This window comes from Myxocyprinus asiaticus, chromosome 46, assembly GCF_019703515.2.
Source record: "Myxocyprinus asiaticus isolate MX2 ecotype Aquarium Trade chromosome 46, UBuf_Myxa_2, whole genome shotgun sequence".
NCBI classification, from domain to species: domain Eukaryota; kingdom Metazoa; phylum Chordata; class Actinopteri; order Cypriniformes; family Catostomidae; genus Myxocyprinus; species Myxocyprinus asiaticus.
Genome location: NC_059389.1, coordinates 2,026,285 through 2,053,144, shown reverse-complemented (window position 1 = coordinate 2,053,144; position 26,860 = coordinate 2,026,285). Strand labels below are relative to the sequence as shown.

Below are 26,860 nucleotides of genomic sequence, written 5' to 3'. Positions count from 1 at the left end.
GAGACCGTCTGATTGACATGTAAATTGACTAACAACAGTTTGTTTAGTTTTGCGTTCCCTCGCAATGAATTTACCATGGTTTTACTAAATTAAACCATATTTTGACCTTGATATTTGCATTTGCATTGCATATCTAAATGCATTAATTAATGTGAACATACAACTTTTGATTTTAAAAATGTGTTAGTATAAATTGAAATTAACATGAACCAAGATTAATAAATGCTGAAAGTATTATTCATTGTTAGTTCATGTTAACTAATGTTGTTAAATAATGTTAACTAATGTAATGTTATTTTAAAGTATTACGACAATATCACTATAGTAAAACCATAGTTAAACTATGGTATTTGCATAGTAAAGCCATAATACCCACAAAATTATTAATTTTAATACCATAGTTTTCAGGGGGGCCTGGGTAGCTCAGTGAGTAAAGACGCTGACTACCACATCTGGAGTTCGTGAGTTCAAATCCAGGGCATGCTGAGTGACTCCAGCCAGGTCTCCTAAGCAACCAAATTGGCCTGGTTGCTAGGGAGGGTAGAGTCACATGGGGTAACCTCCCCGTGGTCGCTATAATGTGGTTCTCGCTCTCGGTGGGGCGCATGGTGAGATGTGCGTGGATGCCGCGGAGAATAGCGTGAAGCCTCCACATGCACTACGTCTCCATGGTAACGCACTCAACAAGCCACGTGATAAGATGCGTGGATTGACGGTCTCAGATGCGGAGGCAACTGAGATTCGTCCTCCACCACCCGGATTGAGGTGAGTCACTACGCCACCACGAGGACTTAGAGCGCATTGGGAATTGGGCATTCCAAATTGGGGAGAAGAAGGGGAGAAAATAACCCCCCCCCCCCCCAAATAGTTTTCATTTTCCTGTATTATCAATGTGGTTTCACTACGAATACCATGGTTAAAATATGGTTACTATAGTAAAACCATGGTAAAGGAGGGGGCCTGGGAGCTAAGCGAGTATTGACGCTGACTATCACACCTGCAGTAGCGAGTTCGAATCCAGGGCGTGCTGAATGACTCCAGCCAGGTCTCCTAAGCAACCAAATTGCCCGGTTGCTAGGGAGGGTAGAGTCACATGGGGTAACCTCCTTGTGGTCACGATTAGTGGTTCTCGCTCTCAATGGGGCGTGTGGTAAGTTGTGCATAGATCGTGGAGAGTAGCATGAGCCTCCACATGCTGTGAGTCTCCACGGTGTCGTGCACAACGAGTCACGTGATAAGATGCGCGGCTTGACGGTCTCAGAAGCGGCAGCACCAGGATTGAGGTGAGTAACCGTGCCACCACGAGGACCTACTAAGTAGTGGGAATTGGGCATTCCAAATTGGGAGAAAAGGGGATAAAATAAAAAAATTAAATACAAATAAAAACATGGTAAATTTATTGCAAGGGAATGCAAAACTATTTCAGAGAACAAATTCCCACGCTGTCCTCTAAGTGGCTCCGTCTAAATGTCTAAATTGTTGACGGGAAGACAGAAGAGCGCTTCAGAACAGTTCGTTTGGAGTCTTCATTAGTTAACAAATTAATAAAAATTATTAATTGTATATTGGTGATTATTAATAAGTATTGATATAATGCTACAAATAAATAAATACAATTACATTTTATTCTTATGTAGTCACATTCAGTCTTATGTCATTTTACTACAGTTTCACTGTTTTTTAGTTCTTGCATTAAACATTCCTACATTTACCTTGCAACAACTGATGTTTGATCCAAATGATGGTCCTTTTGTAGGGGAAAAAATTCCCTTTTATACCACATGAGAATATTAAATGTCATCAAAAGCTAAAAATAAGGTTTTTTATTTTTTTTTTTTTTTATACCTTGCCGAGCACGAAACAGCATTCATATAGTTCAATTTAATGTAAATTATTTATTTGTTTTGTTACATAATTAGTCTTAAATTGGCATAATAAATAGCACAGCGCTACGCGCGACATCTTATCCAATTTTCGTGAGAGCTCTAATTCTAAGTGCAATTTTCGCGCCAGCGCAAAGCGCAAGTGGGCGTGGGTGGGAGTGTTTGTGCTACTGTGGGTGTATTGTATGGTAATGAAGTGGCGCAGTTTAGTATTTTCCTGAGAAGTATGTCACTGCACTAAGACATTTCAATACCACGTCTTAACTCAGCGCAAAGTTCAAATTCAGTTCCTGCATTTACCGTTTGGAGATGTCACCAGCAGGTGGTAATAAAGTTCATGTCCAAATAGTTAGCCGTAGCCGTTTTGAGGGATTGGGTTCAACTTTCTTTAGGTCATGGATTATTTTTCAATTATTATCATTATGTTTATATTTACAGTTGTATTTATGATCTAATTTATATTGGTATTTTTCCTCCTGTTGTCATAATTTGTAAGCCATGGTGGAAGAAGTTGGACAGAGTGAAATGTTTGGATTAAGTATTTTTTTATTTATTTAATTTTTTCTCCCCATTTTCTCCCCAATTTGGAATGCCCAATTCCCAATGCGCTCTAAGTCCACGTGGTGGCGCGGTTACTCACCTCAATCCGGGTGGCGGAGGACAAGTCTCAGTTGCCTCCGCTTCTGAGACCGTCAATCCGCGCATCTTATCACGTGACTCGTTGTGCATGACACCGCGGAGACTCACAGCATGTGGAGGCTCATGCTACTCTCCACGATCCACACACAACTTACCACACGCCCCATTGAGAGCGTGAACCACTAATCGTGACCACGAGGAGGTTACCCCATGTGACTCTACCCTCCCTAGCAACCAGGCCAATTTGGTTGCTTAGGAGACCTGGCTGGAGTCACTCAGCACGCTCTGGACTCGAACTCACGACTCCAGTGGTGGTAAAGTACGATTTTTGTTTGCCACTTTGTTGTTTTGATAATGTTTTTGTATCGTTTGAAGTGTAATTTGAATTAAGAAATATTTTCGGTTAAATTTTTTTCGTGTTTCAATAAATGAATTTATTTTTTCAAAATCGACCTGTAGAAGTGAAGTGCGTTCACATACAGTCACTGTTAATACTAGCCATGATTTGTGACTCAGTAGATGAAAATTATTAATCATACTCTATAATTTTCTCTATAATAAACATCCAAATCCTGATGAGAATCACGTTCCATGCGTATAAAAAGGAGCGTGTCACTGTCATAGAAATACGCCTGACATTCATCAGTTCTTCTAATTCACTGCATACAGTCCATTTACATGACCAACATCTTATTAATGTGCTGTCTTTGTTTATATCACTGGAGCTTGACCGGAAATGGACTATATAATAGGATGCAGACGCTGGAATAACCGGAGGAGAACTCCAGAAATAAATTGCACTTGGTCCAGCCAATTTGCGTGTTGCGTGCATAATTTCGCCAAACCCACTTGCGCCTGGACTTATACCAAAATACCAAACCTTCATGGCCATGCCCATTGACTTTGCCCTTATGACTTAAGGCATAGCCTTGTGCTTCAAAATAGGGCCCTTTGATTTCCTTCTCTTGTAGATACCCTGCCAAAATAATAATTGGAAATTTAGTTTGAATCATTGTACAGAAGGATTGGTCCGTGATTGGTAAAAAAACAGTTACAACGTTCCTTTGTTTCTTAAATTAGATTTTGAATCCCAGATTTTCAATGTGGTCCCCAACTTTTACCTTTTAACTTCTCAACTAATCTAATTAATAACTTTTTTGTAGTTAAATAACAATGTTTTCCAGTGCTTCTCCTTCTCTTCACAGTGAATGAATCCAGCGTGGTGTCTGATGGACAAATCGACTACGAGGAGTTTATAAAGACGGTGAACAAACCAGAATTCCAGAACTTCCCTGTTTCTGTATGAATCCCGTCTGACCGGTTGAGGTGCATCTGTCATAATTAATCAGTGGAATGCTGTTCCGACTGTTTCCAACAGAGAAAACAGATATTACAGCCTCTAAATCTTCTTAAAACAGCAAAATATGAAATAACTCCACAACCGTGACCATATTTTACTGATAAGCCACCTGCTGAATCATTCAATCATTAACTAACCGTGAGATTGTTTTAAAAGTAACCAGATGTGTCTTTGTGACTTGGTGTTGTGTTTTAAAGAGTATTTTTACATAGATTACTTAAAGGATATTGTGTAATGTGTATCAGGGTAGACTTAGCATATCAACATCAAGAGTTCATGTTTAAATTCATATGAATATATTAACGTCCTTTACATTTTTTTCACCATTTTAATCACTTTTTTTTCAAGCAAAATGCTGTTTTAAAATAGATGGAATACTGCGTGTCCCACTCTGCATGAATCAGTTTTCTCAGAAAATGAATTATTTTAAAGAAAGAAACAATAAATGTGTGCAAACATGTATTGCATGTGTAAAAGTGCACTAAAGCCTCACACTGTGTGTTTAAACATGTTTAAATGATTTATTACAACCTATAAAGACAAGAACTGAAAGCAAACTCAATCAAATACTGTTGCTCTTTCAAAACCAAGCCATCTTTGAATCATAAAGCTCGTAAATTCCCCTGTTGTCATGTTATTGTTTGCATGGATTTGTGTGTCTACATTCAGATAATAAACTAAAGTAAAGCTGAAGAGAGATATAACGTTAGATTTAGTCCAGTTTAATGTTAATTAGATGGAATGCCAGTAAAAGTTCAAGCCCTTTGTAATTGTGTTTATGAGCAAAACAAACACTGCTATGATAAGACTGCACTTTTATTATGCCCTTCAAATGGACAACATAGTAACACTGTTCACATTCATTTCCTTTCAGAGCATTGGTCATTGCAGCTTTATTACACTTCAAATGAACAATACATTTTAATCATTTGCAAAGTTTCCAGGCAATAAAAGGAGGTCAGAAACAGATATATTTATTTTATTTTTTTTCCTCCCCCCGTTTAAAGTGACTCCATTAAGATCTAGTTCATTTACAAGTATGTTCATCAATGAAGTTATTTAAATCTTTTTTCTTTTTTTTTTTACTTCAAAATGAATTATTGGCAAAATGAGAACAAGAACAAGTTATTTCTTAATTTGCATATTTGATCAAATTACATATAAATAAACTGGTTTATTCATCATGCCCATCGGTGAAATTATAATCATGGGGCAGGTCTTTTTTTTTTTTCCTCTCTTTTTCAAATGCAACAATATTTTACTCCAAAAAATAAAAATGAGGTTTGAAATCAGTTGTTTATTGTATTTTAAGTAAAAAAAAATATATATGTAATTTATATAATATTTATAGAATTTATGTAATTTATACACTGTACATTTTACAATTTAATGTATAATGTAATAAATATATTAAAAAAATTATTATTACATTATATTAAATTATTAATTTAAAACAATCGATATATATATAGTATATATTATAATCTATAATAGTTGAAATACTTTATAATATAATATTTTATCAAATTATATTTACTGCTTTCTGGTTAATACATAATGAATCTATCAATTATATATATATATATATATATATATATATATATATATATATATAAACCTTTGCAATTCAATATTTTTAATATATTTATTTATTTATTTATTTAGATATATATATATATATATATATATATATATATATATATATAGGGCATATTTCGTATGCAACATTATACTCAAAACAAATGAAAGGTGTAAAATTGCAATAACGTTTCAGCTCAGTATTTTATTTAGATATTCTATACATCAATGCGCACGTTTACACCGAATAAAAGTCACTTTTTTAAGTTCAGAAATAGCTTATGTGGACAGAAACACACGGTTTTGAACTGTTGCTTTAGGCAGACACATGGTTGCGATAGTCTAACATCTTATTCTGCGCGTAATTTGACACCTTGCACATTACACAACTTCATATAATAATGATGATGATGATAATAATAATAATAAACAGTTTTAAGGTTGAACAACATCCTTAAAGATTGCAGGGGACTCAAAATTCCCTTCTTCACCAGTAGCTGTAAGTGAGCAGTGCGCTTTTACGCACAGCTTTGCGCTTTTACGCATCTACCTTTTAACGGCGCAGTCTGTGGACGGTAACGCGTCGCATGGCCCGTTCACCACCGACAGTCTGAACTGCTCAGTCTCCATTACATTCAACGGAATCGCCGCCTGGCTGTCATCATGTTCTTTCACGGTACCGGAAAACGGACGGACCTGACAGCCGTTGGCGATGGCCGGCGAGGATATTCGCCAGAAAAAATCCTTCAACATTTTCCTGAACTCCCTCCGCATCAGGCAATACAACACCGGATTCAGACAGCTGTTGACGTTCGCCAGGCAGACGGTCACCGGGAACACGTATGTGTGGAGCATGTAGTAGACTTTATCCCAGTTCACCACATTGAACTTCACCAGGACGCCCCAGAAGGTGATGGCGTGGTTTGGAATCCAGCAAATGAAGAATGATAAGACCACAATAGTGACGGATTTGGTGACTCTAGATCTGCGTTTCGGGAGATTGTTGTTCATACTCCTGAGGCGAATGAGGCGCAAAAGGAGCAAATAACACACAGTGATGATGAGCATCGGAAACACAAATGCAACTAGTATTTTCTGGAGGTGATAGAGCGCGAGCCAGTGCTGTCCATCTGGGAACCTCAGCAGGCACAGTTTGACGCCGTTAATCTTGGACACGGTGGAGAATATGGCCGTGGGTGCCGTGGCCACCGTGGCGAGGACCCACAAAAGCGCGCTGACCAGCTTCACCGAGCACGTTTTGTTGCGGGTTCGATCCTTGAGCGCTGAAGCCACGGACCAGTAACGCGTCACACTCATCGCGGTGAGGAAGAAAACGCTCGCGTACATGTTCATCACGGTCACCGTGAGGACAATCTTACACATGGCGTGTCCAAACGGCCAGCTAAAGTCCATCGCGTTTTCCACAGCCCAAAACGGAAGCGTTAGCACGAATTGAAAGTCCGTGACGGCGAGATTTAGTATGAAAAAGTTAATTGTGGACTTTTTTCTTCTCTGCCGGACCTTTATAAGGAAAAACACCAGCAGGTTCCCCACCAGACCCACCGCGCACACCACCGAGTACACGATCGATATCATGACGCGCAGCTCCAGGGTCCCGTCCGCGGCCAAGTCGATGTCCTCGAGGTTGCTGAAGCGGGTCGAATCGGATCCAGATCCATTAACGGAGCTCTGGTTCAGGTACTCCGCCATCCTCTCCAGCAACAGCTCGGTCTCGGGTGCTCGGACCAGCACCGGTCTATGGAGGGCTTGCATCACTTTATAGACTCACAGGATGCGCAGAAGAACTATGAGGTCTGGAAGGGTATCCACGCGCAGGAGACCCACATTTCTTCACAGACTGATGGAGATTCTCGCATCATGATGTGTGTTTCTGAGGATGCACTGATTGCACAGATGAGCTCTGCTTTATATAACATGTGACACAAGATGCCCCGCCCACAGGAGGAGGAGACCCAGTAAAAAAGGTTTATGCATTTACATCATGTAATGATGATTTGAAGCCTAAAGTGTATGAAGGAACAAAGTAATTGGCGCGTTTTTGAAGGTGATGCGATAGAGTCAGCTGATTGGCTCTTGCAAACTCGTACGAATCTGTACGATATCTCTTTGAGAGTGAGTTGCAAGTTTTTGCACAACAGTTTACCAAATGTAACAACAAAATGAACAATAAAAATGATTGAAAAATAAACTTGCAAACGGTGAAACCATGCAAGCTCATTAATTATTCGAATACAAAATAAGTTTACTTATTCTATTTACCAGTGACATTTACTCAAATTAGCAAACAAATATGAAAAGGTTTTGTACTTTAGGATTAATACATGATGACACTTTGTAAAAATAACAAACAATCATAAATAATATTTACTTATAAGCTAGAGCATTAATTTTAACATGTTTAAAAGTTCATGCTTTAACTTAGAAAGTACACCAAAAATATTTTTCTTTCAGTGTACAGAATTTATTATTTGTTGTAGCGTTTTTGTTATTAATTTGTTAATAAAATCATATTAACTCTATTTTTTAAGATTTACGCATTTCAATTTATATAAAATTTCCATCAAATTTAATTGAATAATCGTTAACACTTTACAATAAGGTTCCATTTATTAACATTAGCTTACATGAACTAACAATGAACAATACGTTTACAGCATTTATTAATCTTGGTTGATGTTAATTTCGACATTTATACACTTTTGAAATTAAAAGTATGTTAATGTTAGCCAGTTAATGAGCAATGATGTATTTATCAATTAACATGAGCAAAGATTAGTAAATGCTTTTTATAGGGGGGCATGGGTAGCTATTGACGTTGACTACCACACCTGGAGTCGCGAGTCGAATCCAGGGTGTGCTGAGTGACTCCAGCCAGGTCTCCTAAGCAACCAAATTGGCCCGGTTGCTAGGGAGGGTAGAGTCACATGGGGTAACCTCCTCGTGGTCGCTATAATGTGGTTCGCTCTCGGTGGGGCGCGTGGTGAGTTGTGCGTGGATGCCGTGGAGAATAGCGTGAAGCCTCCACACGCGCTACATCTCCACGGTAACGTGCTCAACAAGCCACGTGATAAGATGCGCGGATTGACGGTCTCAGACGCGGAGGCAACTGAGATTCGTCCTCCGCCACCCAGATTGAGGCGAGTCACTACGCCACCACGAGGACTTAGAGCGCATTGGGAATTGGGCCTTCCAAATTGGGAGAAATAAATAAATAAATAAATGCTTTTTATAAATATTGTTCATAGTTAGTTCATGATACCTAATGCATTATCCTCCTGAGACCCGAGTGTGACTGCCAACTAGTGGCACCTAATAAACAATCAAAAAATGTTTGTGAAATTTTAAATAATATCAAGCTATAGAAAGTCTGATTTGTTTTTAATCAAATTGTTTAGTGTTGATTATTCATGTTTTTGGGACGTTACAGACATTAATTTAGAAATTAGCATAATTAATTCAGATTCAAAGTAATGTCCAGCATCATCCAATCACTGTCAACCATGTTAAAATAAAATGATACATTATAAATTCTGAATCTATGTACTGATTATCATTGTCTCATGTCTGTCAAACATGTTGAGTGATCCAAACATCATCTGCAGCCTGAAACTGAACTTTTGATCAGATTTTAGGAGTGAATGCACTTAACTGCATAGAGAGCTATAGGATGCTCCCTTGCTCCCTATTTAGTGAATGACTTAACCTCCAGTGTGCTGTCTGTCTGCACTGGTCTCAGAACAGTTTGAAATGCACCTTATTTTCATCCTAACTCCATATAAAGCCTCTGAAAGCAACATTTTCCAGTTTTTAGATGCATCCATTAATCCTCAGTGTGATAATGTACAGTGAATATATATGAAAATTAACCCGTAGTCCACGAATGTGGTCATTGTGTTTAACAGCGTGCCGTTTCATGATAAATCGATTTCATTTTTAAAATGTCATATCTGATGAAACTAGAGACTCTAATCTTTTGACTCAAACAGGTTTCAATGTAAAAACTTAATTAGGTTTCTTACCAGATGAAGTTTTACTGGCGTTTCTCCCAAAGACAAACTCCGCTGTGATCGGCGCCATGTTGTTGGTCACATGACTCCGTGCGTCGAAAGTTTAACCCTTTACTGACAGCACAGAGTCTCCTGAACTGAGATCAGTCAGTTTAAATTAAATTAAATTATGCATTGCGTATAGCAAAGCCAAAACGTAATGTCCACGCACGTGTACTCAGGAGGAACTAATGTTAACAAATAAAACCTTATTGTAAAGTGTTACAGAGTAATCTTTAACCAAATTAAATTAATTAAACTTAAGTTGTTTTGTTAAAGATTACTACTTTGATTAAAATGTATATATATTTAAGTTTTATTTATTTACTTTTGTTAAAGATTACTATAATGAAATTAAAATGTGTAAATCTTAAAATTTATAGAGGATAAAATATTATTTTTGAGAGTTTGCCACACCCCCAGCATTTAGCATTTTGGAAATATGAAGGAAGAAAAATAAAATGGAAATATATATATATTTTTTAAGTATATTAATTATTTAATACTAAAACAAAACACAAAATAGCATTCCGTATAATCAATATTTATTCAGTAGTGTAGGGGGGATTATCTCTGATATTTTATAATCATAATTATTAATGTTTATATTTATGAATGATTGTTTTAAATGTCAATCTTGCCAACAAAGTGTGTGAAGCAGACAATGCTCGCAGTCACAAGACTTTGACCTTTGCAGACATAACAGACAATCCTGTGTGTATATATTAATGATTAATCAGCACCCATACAGAGGATGATAAAAAGTCAAGAGTTATAAAAGTCATCCTTGAAACAATACTCCATCAATGCTTCATCACCAAATCTAAAGCAGAGCAGCAAAAATAGTGCATGTTTATTAGTATACAGTGGACACGTAAAGGTGCACACAGTAAGTTATATCAGTATAATAATGAAATCTGTTTTATTTGACACGCATTGAAGAGGTTTTCCCATGGAATGTAAACATTTGTATCCACATAATTCCTAACTCGGATAATTGGCAATAATCAGACTATTGGGTCTCTTGCCCCATAGGCATCCATTGTAAGTGCGTCAGTATTAACACTTTTTTTATGTTTGTTTGAAAATTTATTTTCAGTGGTAACTGACAGCATGTTACTAATGCTGGCCATAGAACTAAATATACCTTTAATATTTATATTAAATAAATAAAAAAAAATAAAACACATAAAAACCTGTTGAATGTAAGGTAAATACACCTTTTTTAAAAATGGAAATAATGTAACAGGTATAATGTAAATAACACTTTTCATGCGTTTATTTTTTTTAATGTAAGAAAAAATATAAATAATTAAATATGTGAATAAAATATATTATTTATAATAATCTAAAATCATAAATATAAATATTTAGAAATATTTAGTATTGAAAAGTGTTCATTAAAATAATTTATTGTACTTAAAAATGAATTACTTTACCCAATATTTGATCACTTTATGTATTTTGCTAATTAGAGTACTGCATCATTAGCTTAGCAACATGCTAACATGCTAACATGCTAACATGCTACATTGGAATTAACAGAGAAGAGCATTCCAGATCAGTCATGTATGAAGTTATATTTCTTTCAGGATGTTGTCTTAGAAGGCAGCTGCCTATGTAGGGAGCAGACAGCATGACAGCTCACTACGTTTTGGAACAGAGCTAATGTTTCCATGAGGTTCTGACATGCTGGTGGCTAAAGGTGACATTTTACGATTCGTTCTGCTCGGCTGAACGCTTTAATTCGATATTGGAGTTTGAGCCCCGATAACGATCTAGTGCAAATATGACTAGATTATATCCATCACACACACACACTATAACATCTTCACTGACTTGAATTACGAAACATCTGTGATTATCGCATCAAGGGCGTCTAATGAGGCGAAATCCCACGATACAGCAATAAAGCCAAAAGTGGAATGAGGTTCTCTTTTATATCACCCAGTAATATCCAATATTCATCGAGCAGGGCTATTTCTGTGCCAGCCGTTTGTCATTTGCGTCTTGGCGCTGTTGTGTTGGCCCATATTTTAAACATTCACGGGGCGTCTTTGAAAACATTTCCAGAAAATTACACATTTTGACCCGGCAGATTTTCAGTCTCTTCAGACACTACTACATTACTACATTTGGAACAACATGAGGGTGAGTAAACAATGACAGAAATTTCATTGTTGGGTGAACTATCACTTTAAGAAAGTCAAAAGGACACGTGGCCTCTGTAGAGAGCAAATCTTGGCACCACAACTGTTTCAACGCAGCCAAAACTGTTGGAAAAATGAACAGAGCTGTTACCAAAAAGATGAAATGTGTTTACCTCCTCCGTTTTGTCTCTGTTTTGATTAGCATTTCAAAGAATTACACAGATCTCGACCAGGTCACGTTTGCACAACAGGAAATTCAACGGGACGTGACCCGTACCTCTCTGTAAACTGTTTGACTTCCACTTTTAATCTTATGGAAGTATTTTAATGACAAATGTCTTTGAAAAAAAAACAAAATTCCAACCGAAATGAACCAATGAAATTTGCAAAGCAAAATATAATGGACCGAATATTACCTGTCGAATAATAAAGATGAAATAAAAATACAAAAATTGGAACTGAACTTGGAAGGCAAATATTTATGACATTTTTAATGATGAAATTTTGTGCGAAATGTTTTCAATTGAAATATTCACAGCTAAAATACACAACCTTATAAAACTGCATTCCCACTGTTAATGCACATCAGTTCAGTGTGCTGAAAAATACATTTGACATTAATATACTTCCAAATAAAGTACTTTTCTTTATATCTGTTAAACATTTTGTGATACAATAATACATTTTGCGTTCCCCTAACAATTATTCGGGGTTGCCTCGCTATACATTTACCCATCCCTTATGAAAATTAACAATGGTATTTGTAGTAAAACCATCGGTACCACAACATTTACCATGGTTTTACTACAGTAACCATATTTTAAACATTATATTTATGGTGATACCTTACAAACGATCAAACGAAAAAAATCATTTTGCCCAAAAAACATGGTTAATTTTACTATAGTAACACCATGCTTAATTTGTGGTGCATTTTTAAAATCACAGTTCTTACCATAAAAATGGTATCATGGTTACTGCAGGTTTACTATAGTGAAACTTTGTTCATTTAAGGAGATATATATATATATATATTTAAAGCATACTTTAAATTAAACATGGTGTTACTAGTAAAACTGTAATAACCTTTTATGGCAGAATTATTACGTTTTTTTTAGTACAATAGTTTTGCTTTTCCTATATTATCACAGTTGGTTTCCTATGAATATCATGGTTAAAATATAGTTGCTGTAGTCAAACTATTGTAAATGTTCATATGGTGGATAAAGGTATTGTGAGGGAACCCAAAACTATTTCAGAAAATATATTCCCATCCTGTCTTCCATACTGCACAATATTACCTACTGGGATTCATATTTGTGGCAAAATAAATCTTAGAGCAAAAACAGAGAGTTAGATTACGAGAGCAGCCTGTTAATTTTTTAATAAATCTTTAAAATTATAATGATAATGTATATAATAATAATACGGCTGACGGGACATTTTATTCATGGGGTGGTGCCGCTTTAGTCGTGAGCGAATAATTCGCCTCATAAATTTATAGATTGTCTTACATTAGCATAATTTAAAACATCCTGCATTCATCAGCCTCAGGTGAACTTTCATTCATGTAAAAGATGTCAATATTTATAATAATATAAAATAATAATAAAACTAATATAAAATAAAAATAAAATAAACATATAATATAATATAATATAATATAATATAATATAATATAATATAATATAATATAATATAATATAATATAAATATGTTATATTTATAGTCTGGGAGTGTTTGGCAGTAATATAATAGCTAAAAAGGAAACTGCTGAATTTAAGAGTATACTCAATAAAAATGGAAATAATTTAACAGGTAAACACACTTTTCATGTGTTTATTTTATATTATGTAAAAAATAAATAATTAAATATTTAATAAAATATAATATTTTTTATAATATAACATAAAAATAATATAAAATAAATGTAACATATAATATAATATAATATAAATAAGTTATATTTATAGTCCGGGAGTGTTTGGCAGTAATATAATAGCTAAAAAGGAAACACACATACAAAAAAAAAAAAAAAAAAAAAAAAAAATGCTGAATTTAAGAGTATACTCAATAAAAATGAAAATAATTTAACAGGTAAACACACTTTTCATGTGTTTATTTTATATTATGTAAAAAATAATTACAAATAAAAATATAAATAATTAAATATTTAATAAAATATAATATTTTTAATAATATAACATAAAAATAATATAAAATAAATGTAACATATAATATAATATAATATAATATAATATAATATAATATAATATAAATAAGTTATATTTATAGTCCGGGAGTGTTTGGCAGTAATATAATAGCTAAAAAGGAAACACACATACAAAAAAATACAAAAAATAAAAAACTGCTGAATTTAAGAGTATACTCATTAAAAATGAAAATAATTTAACAGGTAAACACACCTTTCATGTGTTTATTTTTTATTATGTAAAAAATAAATATAAATAAAACTATAGCTGCAAGCAGCGATTAACAGGGTTCAAGCAGCATATGTCCTTTAATTCCACATGTCACAAGATGTAAAAGCATTATTCATATGTATTTATTTAGTTTAATTTATTATTCATTCTAACTTTTGACAAAAAGGTTGCATTGTCACCAAATTTGTATGGTGCGGTCAGAGTGTTGTGACAATCACACACAAAGTTGTATGTCAATAGGGCACAGCATTACTGAATTATAGCCTGAGATGCTTTTTGACGTCTTGCCATCAAATTAGCGCTGCTCAAGAACCGTTTAGTCTGTCAAACAGCTTTAGATAATATTTTGTCTTGAGTGCCCCTAGATGATACACAACAAATTTTGTGCAAATCGGATATACGACATAGGAGTAGTTCGAAAAAGTATGATTTTAATGAAATTCAATATGACGGACAGGAAGTGAGGCTGACCATGGCAAATTGGATATCATCGTACTTGTTATGTCCCAAGGAATCCAAAGAGTCCAATCTTATGATTTTAATCCAAACTATTCCGAAGTTATAAGCAAAAATAGCCATTTTTTATATCTCTTGACCACTAGGTGGCGCTGTGCCAAAACTGTGCAGGTACCCTCAGGTCATGCCTGTGATGACATTTACCAAGTTTTGTGTCAATACACTAAAGCATTGCAAAGATGCAGCCACAAGTCCATTTTGGTGCGTTCGTGGTTGACTTCGTTGAAGTGTTATTCGAAAACGGTTTGGTTTATTAAATAGCTTTTGGTAACTTTTTGTCAACAGTGTCCCTGGATGATACAGGCAAAAGTTTGTACAAGTCAGACATACAGTCTAGGACAAGTTCGAAAAAGTAAGTATTACGAAAAATCACAAATTGCGAAAAAAATGTAATGACAAAAATGAAATCGCTATTTCAGCCAAGGATTCCAATGATATAAGGTACTTGAGTCTCAGACATACGGTTTAGGAGTTATGGCACAAAATATGTGAAGAATTTTTTTATTCACTATAGCGCCACCTATGGGCCGATCGGGACGATTCCATGCATATAGCCAGCCGGAGTACTACCATCCCTGAAAGTTTCAAGTGTCTAGGCCTTACGGTTTGGTCTGCACGATCAGTTTTAGGGCAGAATAATAATAATAATAATAATAATAATAATAATAATAATAATAATGATAATAATAAAATCCTGCCAAAAACAATAGGAGTTCTAGCCATTCGGGCTTAAACGCTGGGCATTCCCTTGAATGATGTCAACCACATATTCTCAACGTCTCCTCACATCTCTGGAAGTTTCTGCTAAAATGAAAAGTCTGTCATTATTTACTCCGAACATGTTCGCTGTTGTTTCCTGCTGTGGATCTCCAAAAATAAGAAAGTATGATAACAGACATGTATCATACAGTAATCAAACATTCGAAGTGCTTTTTCGGTTTTGGATGGCTTCTTATGTTGGTCCCAAACTTAGGTTGTAACAAGGAGAAACAACTGCAATATTGAAAAGATCTCATTTGTCATTTTTCTTTCTTACGGTAAAGAGTCTCTCATACGGTGAACTGACGTCCTGATTCTTTCGGGATGCAAAAGTGAGTCTCTTGAATTTGTTTGTAGTTTGTTACATTATCACTGCTATAAAGATGCAAAGAACAAATTCACTTAATACCTCATAGACATCCGCCACTGACAGTTCATTAAAGTTTCCATATAGCAGCCTTGTTTGTTTACATTGCATAAACTTACAGAATAACTGACCTATCAGAATAAAAACAAACTGACAGATTCTTCATTAGCAGAACGGTGCGGTTCTTCTGACACTCGCTTGACCTCTCATCTGTTACCTGCACAATACTGTGCGTCTTATCTCCCCCCTGCAGCCGCGGCAATGCAAACCTCCAACTGCAAGAGTCCAGATCTGAGCGGGCAAAACCATTCAGGTTAAAGAGGGTATGAATGACAGCCGTGAAATGAGCTTGTGGCTCTTTCGTCTTGTTTGTTTGTTTGTCTTGCTCTCTCGTTCTCATTCTGCTATCTGGCTGCCTAAAGCACTGAAGACTGTCATAAATTACAGCTGAGCGCTGATATATTGCCACAATGTCAATGTGAAGAGTTTAAACATACAAAAGGAGACAACTGATGATGTGCCTGGTTATTGAATACACCAAGCGTCTGTATTACAAGGATATATCATGGAAAACAGGATTTTGCTTGCTCTTTGGAAATAGTTCAGTCAAATTCAAAAGGTACACTTTTTAAAAATGTGACTAGTTTTATAATAATTCCATTCATAGTGTAAACGTAGGCTTTAGTTTGTCCTGAAGAAAAAAGTAAGTAAATTAGGCTTTTGACTTCTGAGGTGGGATGGCCCAAAATCACTATTTGAAGGGGTGGTGGTGGTATATACACATATATAATACTTCTCACTACAAACATGCCTTTAATGCTTTTAAAAAGTGCAATACTCATGGAAAGTGCCAAAATATGACCCCTATAATGTAGTTTCCAGATCTGTGATTCATGTGCCTTATACAAAATTTAATTTGCACACCATGCTAAAAAAAAAAAAAAAACAGCACTTCTAATCTTCAGCATATGTTGTTTTTAATGCTGGTTCACAACATGGGATGCTGGTGTTCCAACAAGGCTTTTTTGACCAGCTCACATTGAAAAACTATACTGGTCGACCAGCTTCACCAGATGGTGAACAACATGGCTATGCTGATAATATATAAGCCTAGACCAGCACCAAATCAGCATAAACCATCTTAGTACAGCACCAAATCAGCATAAACCAGCCTAGACAAGCACCAAACTAGCATAAACCAGCCTGGACAAGCACCAAACTAGCTTAAGCCAGCCTAGACAAAAGAAAACTTGCATGAACCAACCTAGACCAGCACCAAACAAGTATAAACTAGCCTATACAAGCATCAAACTAGCATAAACCAACCTAGACCAGCACCAAACCAGCATAAACCAACATAGACCAGCACCAAACCAAAATATATAAGCTTAGACCAGCACCAAACTAGCATAAACCAACCTAGACAAGCACCAAACCAGCATAAACCAACCTAGACCAGCACTAAACCAAAGTACATATGCATAGAACAACACCAAAAGTGCATCAACCGGCCTAGAACTGCACAAAACCAGCATAAATTAACCTAGACAAGGACGAACCAGCATAAACCAACTAGACGAGCACCAAACCAGCATAAACAAACCTAGACCAGTAACAAGCCAGCACCAAACCAAAATAAATAAGCCTAGACCAGCACCAAACCTGCATAAACCAGCCTAGAACAGATATAAACTTGCAGGAACCAGCCTAGACTAGCTCCATACCAGAAAAAAAAATCATAGAACAGCACCAAATCAGCATAAACCAGCCTAGACCAGCACCAAACAGCATAAACCAACCTAGACCAGTAAAAAACCAGCACCAAACCAAAATACAAAAGCCTAGACCAGCACCAAACAAGCATAAACCAGCCTAGATCAGAATTAAACCGCATAAGCTGTCTTAAATCAGCACCAAACATCATAAATACTATACTATACTAGCAGTAAACAAAAATAAACCAGCCTAGATCAGAAAAAAAACAGCATAAACAAGCCTAGACCAGCACCAAAACAGCATAAAGCAGCCTAGAGCAGCACTAAACCAGCATAAACCACCCTATACTAGCACTAAACAAGCATAAACCAGCCTAGATAAGAACAAAACCAGCATAAACCCACCTAGACCAGCACCAAACAGCATAAGCTAGCATAGACCAGTACCAAACCAACACAAACATCTTATAACATCTCTAAAACAAGCATAAACCCACCTAGACCAGCACCAAACAGCATAAACTAGCATAGACCAGTACCAAACAACACACACATCTTAGAACATCTCTAAAACCAGCATAAACCCACCTAGACCAGAACCAAACAGCATAAGCTAGCTTAGACCAGTACCAAACCAGCACAAACCATCCAAGAACAGCACCAAACCAGCATAAACCCTCCTAGACTAGCACCATACAGCATAAGATAGCATAGACCAGCACCAAACCAGCATAAGCTAGCCTAGACCAGCATCAAACAGCAAAAGCTAGCATAGCCCAGAATCATACTAGCATGAACCAACCTAGACCAGTTCCAAACCAGAACAAACCATCTTAGACCAACATAGGACTTGCATGCTGGTTAAGCTGGTGTTTTCAGCAGGGCATATAGTGCTGAGATTGCGTGTATATGCTGCCTCGTGCCCATCAGATGAACACTGTTTGCATTGCAAATGTCTGCAGGTGAATGTCACTAACGATCTTAGATTATGACGGTCAGACTGACCTTATACTGCCATCAAAATACAGTCTGCACAATCAGTGTGAGGTGTGATTGGCTGCTGTGATGTCACTGAAGGTCAAGCACTTAAACGTGTCACCGCTGAAGAGTTTCGCTCTGTACCGTATAAATGAAAGTGAAGAGAGTTTGAGGAGTCTGTAAAATTAATTAACTGAATAAACGGACTTGGATGAAAGCACTTCTCTGTGTTGCATTCAAGGGCACTTCTTTATCCTAGAGGATGTATTGTTGAAAAAAAAATACAAATCGAAAGGCTTTTCTTTGTACAAAAAGAAAAAAAAAATAATGTTCTTATTGAAACATGCACGGCGATTCAAACATTCAGTTTGTAAGTCTTTCATGAAGTTTAAGCCCTTTTGCAAACCCTTGAAAAGTTATGATTTCAGTTTCGAAGAAAATACTGTTTTCAGAAGAATCAAAGACGTATACGTAGAATGAACGTCTCTCTTGAGGTCATTCCACAGCATCTTTATTGGGATAAGGTCTGGGCTCTGACTGGGACACTCCAAAAGGTGAATTTTCTTTTTTTGGAGCCATTCTGTAGTGGATTTACTTTGATGTTTAGGGTCATAGTCCTGCTGCATCACCCAACATCTACTGAGCTTCAGCTGACACACAGTCACACTGACATTATCCTGTAAGATATCTTGATAAACTTGGGAATTCATTTTTCCCTTCATAATGGAAAGCGGTACAGGCCCCGAAGCAGCAAAGCAGCCCCAAATCATGATGCTCCCTCCACCGTACTTCACCGTTGGGATGATGTTTTCATGTTGGCATGCAGTGCCCTTTTTACGCCATACGTAGTGCTGCGTGTTCTTCCCAAACAATTCAACCTTAGTTTCATCAGTCCACAAAACATTTTCCCAGTAGTGTTGTGGAGTGTCAAGTCGTGCTGCAATGTTTTTGTTGGAAAGCAACGGCATCCTTCATAGTGTCCTGCCATGGACACCATACCTGTTTAATGTTTTCTGTATAGTAGACTCATGAACAGAGATGTTAACTAGTTCCAATGATTCCTTCAAGTCTTAATCTGTCACTCTAGTGTTCTTTTTGACCTCATTGAGCATTCTGCAGTGTTCCCTTTGAGTCATCTTGGCTGGACGGCCACTTCTAGTGAGAGTACCTATAGTACTAAATCATCTCCATTTATAGACAGTTTGTCTAACTGTGGACAGATGAATATCTAATCTCTCAAGATAACTTTGTGACCCTTTCCAGTTTTATGCAAAGCAACAATTCTTGATCGTAGGTCTTCTGAGAGTCATGGTCCACGTCAGCAGATGCTTCTTGTGAATAGCAAACTCAAAATGCTTGAGTGCTTTTTATAAGTTAAAGTAGCTCTAACCCACACCTACAATCTCATTTCATTAATTGGATGCCAGGTTTGCCAACTCCTGACTCTAATTAGCTTTCGTTGACGTCATTAGCCTAGGGGTTCACATACTTTTTCCAACCTACACTGTGAATGTTTGAATGATGTATTCAATATGTACAACAACAATATAATAATGTGTGTGTTATTACTTAAAACAGATCGTGTTTATTCATTATTTTAACTTCAAACCAGATTTTAAGACAAATTTATACATAAATGCAGGTAATTCCAAAGGGTTCACATACTTTTTCTTGCCACTGTATAATAGTGCACCCAAAAATGACTATTTTACCCTCGTTGCTCCAAACTAGTATGACTTTTTATCATCCGTGTCTCCATAACATTTTCTTCAGGTTGCTTTGCTGATCTTGAGTGAACTGTATACCAACCAGAGGTTTAAATGTGTATTTTGAGCAGGTAACTCGGAGACTTCCAGATGTTGTAACAGTGTTTGTAGAGTAATACAGCTGGTAAAGAGAGACAGTGATTCTGTCTACAGCTTTCTTTGTTCAGAGGTCATAATTCAGATCTCTCTCTCTCTCTCATAAATACAGCCTCATTTATTAATTTCTCTGTTCTGTCAATCTCTGTGCACCAGCCTTTGATTTATATCTTACATAACAAACACTGTCATGTCAGCATTATCTTTCATATACTCCATATAATGAGATATGCCGAAGGAAAATTATATTGCTCATAGACTGCTCTTTCAGAGCTTGGAGAATCTTAATGGAGATCTCACTAAAGTATCCACTTAGTCTCGGACATTTCTCGTACCTTCTTCTTTTTCTCAGGAGATACTCTCCATAATCTCATTGCTGCCTCGGAGGAACAATTGCAATATTATAGAGATCTCGTTTGTGATTTTGCTTTGCTTGCAGCACATACACCAACTTGGCACTAGATGTTAACTAAAAATAATGTCTGAGTTTGCCTCTAAGGTCAGTGTGGAGACCACCGGTTCATCTGTAATCAAATTGAGCAGTGTAATTTGATTAAAAGCGCGTTTGTTTGAGCTAAGCACATGTAAACAGGAGACGCGCCTTCGATTATTAGCGCAGATTGTTGCCATATTAGTACATTAATTTGTTTTCCATGGGAAATCTGTGCACTGTAAACGATAGACGGTGATGAACATTGATGCTCGCTATATTCAGATCTTACAGTTACTTCTGTTTTGATACATATGTTCAATTCCTTTTGCATTTCAGCGGTTTTTATATGTGGCCTCAGCTTGTGTCTGACCTGTTGATTTCATGTTTGCTCACAGATACAGAAACATAAAGTCAAATTAGACTTTGTTGGTTTGAATATAAAAGCATTTCATCTCCTGAAATTAGATTTTATGTTCTCTGTCATTCAAAACAGAACATATATATATTGATAAGGGAATACTGAGAAAGAAATCTTATGACATCCCATAGAAAAGAAATTCAATCAAATAAATTCTCTTTAATATCTCAGTTGTTTCACCTAGACTTTTGGTGAAGTCTCCTGGGGAAAAAACAACAACAACAACAACACAAATTTTCTTTTTTTTTTTTTTTTTAAGATTTAAACATTTCAATTTTATAACACAATTCCATCAAATAGAATTGTGTAATTTTAACTAAATTAAATTAATATATATATTTTTTATTTTTCTTAAAAATTACTCAGTTCAATTTGATGGAATTTTGCTATGCTCAATCTTTGATTTTTTTTTTTTTTTTAATGAAGAATAAAAAATCAAATAGAAAAAATCTCTGATGTGTCTCTAGAATTTCAGGATTTAACAATGTCTCGAAATGTACTTGTATTTGTCAAGATTTAAGAAATCAAGTTACAAGAAATCAGTCAATACAGCAAAAAAATAAAATAAAAAATAAATAAAAAATATTAAGACATTATATATATATATATATATATATATATATATATATATATATATAAAATTACTTTGCTGAAGTTTCCTGGGAAAAACAACAACCCTCAAAAAATTATTTTAGCCCATTTTTAAGATTTACGCATTTCAATTTTATATCAAAATTCCATCCAATTTAATTGTCATTTTTAACTAAATTAATAAATCTTAAAATATTATTATTGTATTTTTTATTTTACATATTTAGTTTAATTTGATGGTGTTTTGTTATGAAATTGAAAATGTAAATCTAAAAAAAAAATTTTTTTTTTTTTTAAATAAACCTTAAAATATTTATTTTGAGTGAAGAAGAAAAAACCCCAGAAGCATTCCAGATATCAACAAAGTCTGAAACTGCTCAGATGTGCAAAGATCCCAAAGTAAGTCAGATCTCAATATGAACTCAAACATTTCTCATCCAATTCTATCAAACAGAGCAAATGATCTGAGCTCTGCTATTCCACATATACTCTTACCGGATGTCAGCAATTGACTCATCTGTGTCTAATTTTATGCCTTCAAAGGTATTTTAGGAGAAACATCTGAGACAAATATAACAGGAAACTCCATTACATCTCCTGAGCAATAAGAGAGCAACCTCTGAGCATCATCATTTTCTTCAGGTTGAGTAGGTGTTTGAGTGCTAAAGTTGTGCTGTTTATTGCTTGAGTTCGTCTCATGGTGGAGAGACCAGCATGTTGCGTGTTCACATGTCGACGTGTGTGTTAGAGGTTGCTGAGGGTGCGTGACCGCTGCCAAGCAGAATTCATCTTCCCGTATCACACTCAGGCCTCACCTCAGAGCTGAGCAACCGGTAAACACCCGCTCTGTCTCTCTGAGATTCATAATTCTCCATCTAATCTCTCGTGTGAATGCAGCGTGTTCTTCAGCTGCTGTGAGAAGACCTTTTAGTCTCTGAACGGATGGACCGCTCACGGATCTCCTCCCATGCTAGTCCTTTATTGTTGAGGGAAGAATGAAAATCATTTGTTGTTCCTTTGAGACACTAAAGTAAGCAGGATTGAATAATGACTATTTGTCTGTCTCTCTAAAAGTCTCCAGATTACAAGAGTCATTATTCAACGCTGATTCAACGTCAAACCTGAACATTGATTGCAATAATTTTGAGTGGTAGTGGTGTTTTCTAAGGAAGGCATCACAATGGTAATAATTAAAATCCCTAAACTGTATTAACTATTGGCAAAATGTTAAAAAGGGTGCATTACCACTAACAGGTGCGTTAAACGTTGCCTAAATAGCTATTTGGTGGTTGGTTAACGTTATCTAATAGCCCAGGTGGCCTTCATTATAAATGTATATATATATATATATATATATATGGGGTGGTCTATAATGGAATATAATAGAATGTTAATATATGTTAATATGCATATTAATTTCTTTCTACACTCAGAAAATATTTTTGCCTATTTTTGCGATTTACACATTTCATTATAAAATGTATAAATATCATAATTTTTTTTAAATTAAGTTAAAAATGAATAGTGTAATTTGTAACAAAATGTTATTAATAAAACGTAATTATTATTAAAAAAAATTATTTAAAAATATTATTATTTTAAATAATTTATTAAAATAATAAACAATAATTAAAATACTAAAATAGTAAAATATATTATTATTTTTATTCGATCTTGTTAAAGCTTACTCAGTTCAATCTGATGGAATTTTGTTATGAAATTCAAATACGCAAATCTTAAAATAATTTTTGAGTGTACATTTAGGGTAGTATACAGAATAATAAAATAATAATTATGATAATAATATAAAATAAAATCTAAATTTAGCTTGATACATATTTACTGTAATTCCAGAAGATTTGTGTGATCTGTTTGCCATGTAAACAATCATTTCTGACTTCTACATTATCAATTGTCCAAAATACAGAAGTAGCAGGCATTTAGAAAAACGTTTCGTTTCATCTGATATGCTCTTTTAAAAATGTTATCGATTTATCACAAAGCAACAAGCTGTTAAACACAATGACCACATACGTGGACTGTAGGCTCATTTTACTTAAAATATTCACTGTGCATTATCACATTAATTAAAAGATGCATCCAAAAGCTGGAAAATGTGTCTTTCAGAGGCTTTATATGGAGTTAGGATGAAAATAAGGTGCATTTCAAACTGTTCTGAGACCAGTGCAGACAGACAGCACACTGGAGGTTAAGTCATTCACTAAATAGGGAGCAAGGGAGCATCCTATAGCTCTCTATGCAGTTAAGTGCATTCACTCCTAAAATCTGATCCAAAGTTCAGTTTCAGGCTGCAGATGATGTTTGGATCACTCAACATGTTTAACAGACATGTGACAATGATAATCAGTACATAGATTCAGAATTTATAATGTATCATTTTATTTTAACATGGTTGACAGTGATTGGATGATGCTGGACATTACTTTGAATCAGAATTAATTATGATAATTTCTGAATGTAATGTCTGTAACGTCTCATGAATATTCAACACTCCTGGAAACATAATGAACAATTTGATTTAACAAAAAAATCAGACTTTCTATAGCTTGATATTATTTAAAATTTCACAACTTAGTCCTGATGTCCACATATGAGGACATCACATTTTTAGAAAAACTATTTGCTCTAAATTTATTTATTTTTTTGCATGATTATTAAGTGCTACTAGTTACAAATCAAAAAGGGGAATGGAAAATGCACACAGCAGTCACGCTCGGGTCTCAGGAAGTTAAAATAGTATTTTTAATTTTAATCTGACAGACTTAATTTGCACACAAACATTTCTTTAGAATAAAATTCAGTGCACCGCCTGCTTTCCTCGGGCGGTAATAGCATGATGTTATTGCAAATTGCACAGAGTTTTGAGAATAGAGTACAGCCTATAACAAGCCTAATTTACATAGAAAGGAGGTGTGTTTGCACGGAATGACAATCACTTAATTTAAATACTCAAGACGCAGCGCTGTTTCAGCTGTTGAAACAAGATTACAAGTGGTTAGTGAATAAGACACGCAATACAAAGAGCAAAACAATTCACCCTTCATATTTAATTATGGCATGTTTTGCAGTCTGTTTACAGCAGTGGTTGAAAATGGGTTTAAAAAGACAGCATGCAGATCGCAAAAAACATATTCCCTTTGATTTGTGGACCCAGTAGTTCAAACGTCTCCTGTATGCTGGTCACAATTTGCTACTCAGAAAAACAAAAGTTAAACCAGGCCCTCGCAGCTCAGAAAACACCAGATATTCGATTTTTCCTGAGCTGAACTAAAGGAAGAACAGACTTCCAGGGAGATAAATTATTCTCTTTCTTGTTGAGGGAAGAATTCTTTAGAAAAGGCAGTGTGTTGTGGTCCGGTGTCTTTCATAATTCTGCTGTGTGTCATCAACAATTCTCTGAGCTTGTAAACAAACAGGAGAACATCCTCCTGTTCTCCAAAACCTAGTGAGTGGACTACATGGGAAGCATTTTAAGGTATCTTAGGCCCACGTCCACTCTAATACAAGTTTGAAAATGCATTAATTTCAGTACATTTACGCCTCTCATCCAAGAATGGCATTTTCCACCAACGGGGGAAAGTTTTGAGTGTTTTGTAAACCCTCTCCATAGCTGCATACTTTGAAAATGATGATGTTTAGAAAGGTTTTAAACTTAATGGACTGCTTCTTTCCTCGCTGTAAGAAATGATGTGGGTTCTTTTCTGAATTATCATCAAAACAAGTTTAAACGGTTCATTGAGCCTGTGTGAGCATGTCGGGCATGTAACATGTTGATGAATACACATCCTCACATGTTTACACACTTCTAAAGCCTGAGAATGTGGATACTTAGAGATGAAAACTACCATCAGACATACAATATGCATCTTAACTGCTTAAATTAATAACCCACATACAATAAATAATAAGATTTGATTCAGTATGATCCTATTCCATATCAGAACTTAATAACAGCCATTTTCGATTGAACAATATTATTTCCTGTAATCAAAATAAATGTAAAGACATCATTTTAGCAGAATGACATTATTCACTCATCCTTTCACAAACAGTAGTCCATGCGCTGCGGTGGTGGAGACGGGTCCAGTTCCTCCGTTATATCATATACGTATGGTGGTCTTGATCATTTAAGATCATCATTAGATCATATTTGACGTATCTGTAACAGCGACAGCACTTACAGCCGTTTGCAATCGGAGTTTGCGTGATTTCTTTGATAAAAAAGGTTCATATTCACCAACAGCTGGTTCGGGTCAATTGTGGCTAATAGAGCAGACGTGATAACAATGACCCGCGAAATATCATCATTTATGTCAAATCTTGTGTTTGTCCTGATGCAACCGATCTGGTGGAAATATAAAAAAGCCCTAATGTCCAATAATCTGTGGGAAACCCCACAAACAGCACTTTTTGGGCAATTTCAGCACAATTTGAGCGAAGCGCCCATCGACGGCAGTTCTTTTCTGGGCTACCAAAAGAACCCGGACGTGGCGGAGCGTTTGTTTGTCAACAGTAAGGTTTGTTTACAAACAGTAAGGTTTGTTTACACTTGAATTTTTTGACAATTGGAGTTTGAATTCATAAACATTCCTTAACCTTAACCAACAATGTACCTCTACGGCATTTTTTCGTTTTTTGTGCAAACACCGTAACAATCTGTCTACACCCGACGCGAGCGATGTCGTGTCGCTTCGCTTTGAGGCGGTCTACACTGCGTGAAGCCAGATGGTGCCATTTATCTGTAGATTTGATATTAAAAATCGATAAATAAATAAGCAGAAAAGTGTGGGTTAAAAACATCGGTAAAACGTATTATCGTTGTTCTCTATTTTAATTACTACGACATTCCCTTACGAAAAAGCTATAGCCGCAAATTTGCCGCTCGTTATTTTCACATGCAAATGAGCTTTTGATTCGCCGCAAATGTTTGCCAGAAGTTACATTATTAGGCAAACTTTTGGCAACAACGGACAATTTGCTGCAAGTTTGCCGTAAAGCTCATTTGCATGTGAAAATGATCAGTGCGGCAAACTTGCCATGAACGGGGTGTTGTTAACGGGGTGGGGGTGGGGGGTATTG

General features: G+C 35.7%; 1 protein-coding gene across 1 annotated transcript; it reads right to left on the bottom strand.

Annotated features, from left to right (window-relative positions):
• Nucleotides 1-4,472: 4,472 nt before the first annotated feature.
• On the bottom strand, nucleotides 4,473-7,389 carry rxfp3.3b (relaxin family peptide receptor 3.3b). The gene has a single exon (XM_051689558.1). It carries the CDS (start codon nucleotides 7,231-7,233, stop codon nucleotides 6,007-6,009), a length of 1,227 nt encoding a protein of 408 aa, XP_051545518.1. The 5' UTR covers nucleotides 7,234-7,389; the 3' UTR covers nucleotides 4,473-6,006.
• Nucleotides 7,390-26,860: the final 19,471 nt, after the last annotated feature.

What these genes read in the sequence shown, in the direction of transcription:
- rxfp3.3b (XM_051689558.1), bottom strand. Translation starts at nt 7,233, where the DNA reads ATGCAAGCCCTCCATAGACCGGTGCTGGTCCGAGCACCCGAGACCGAG.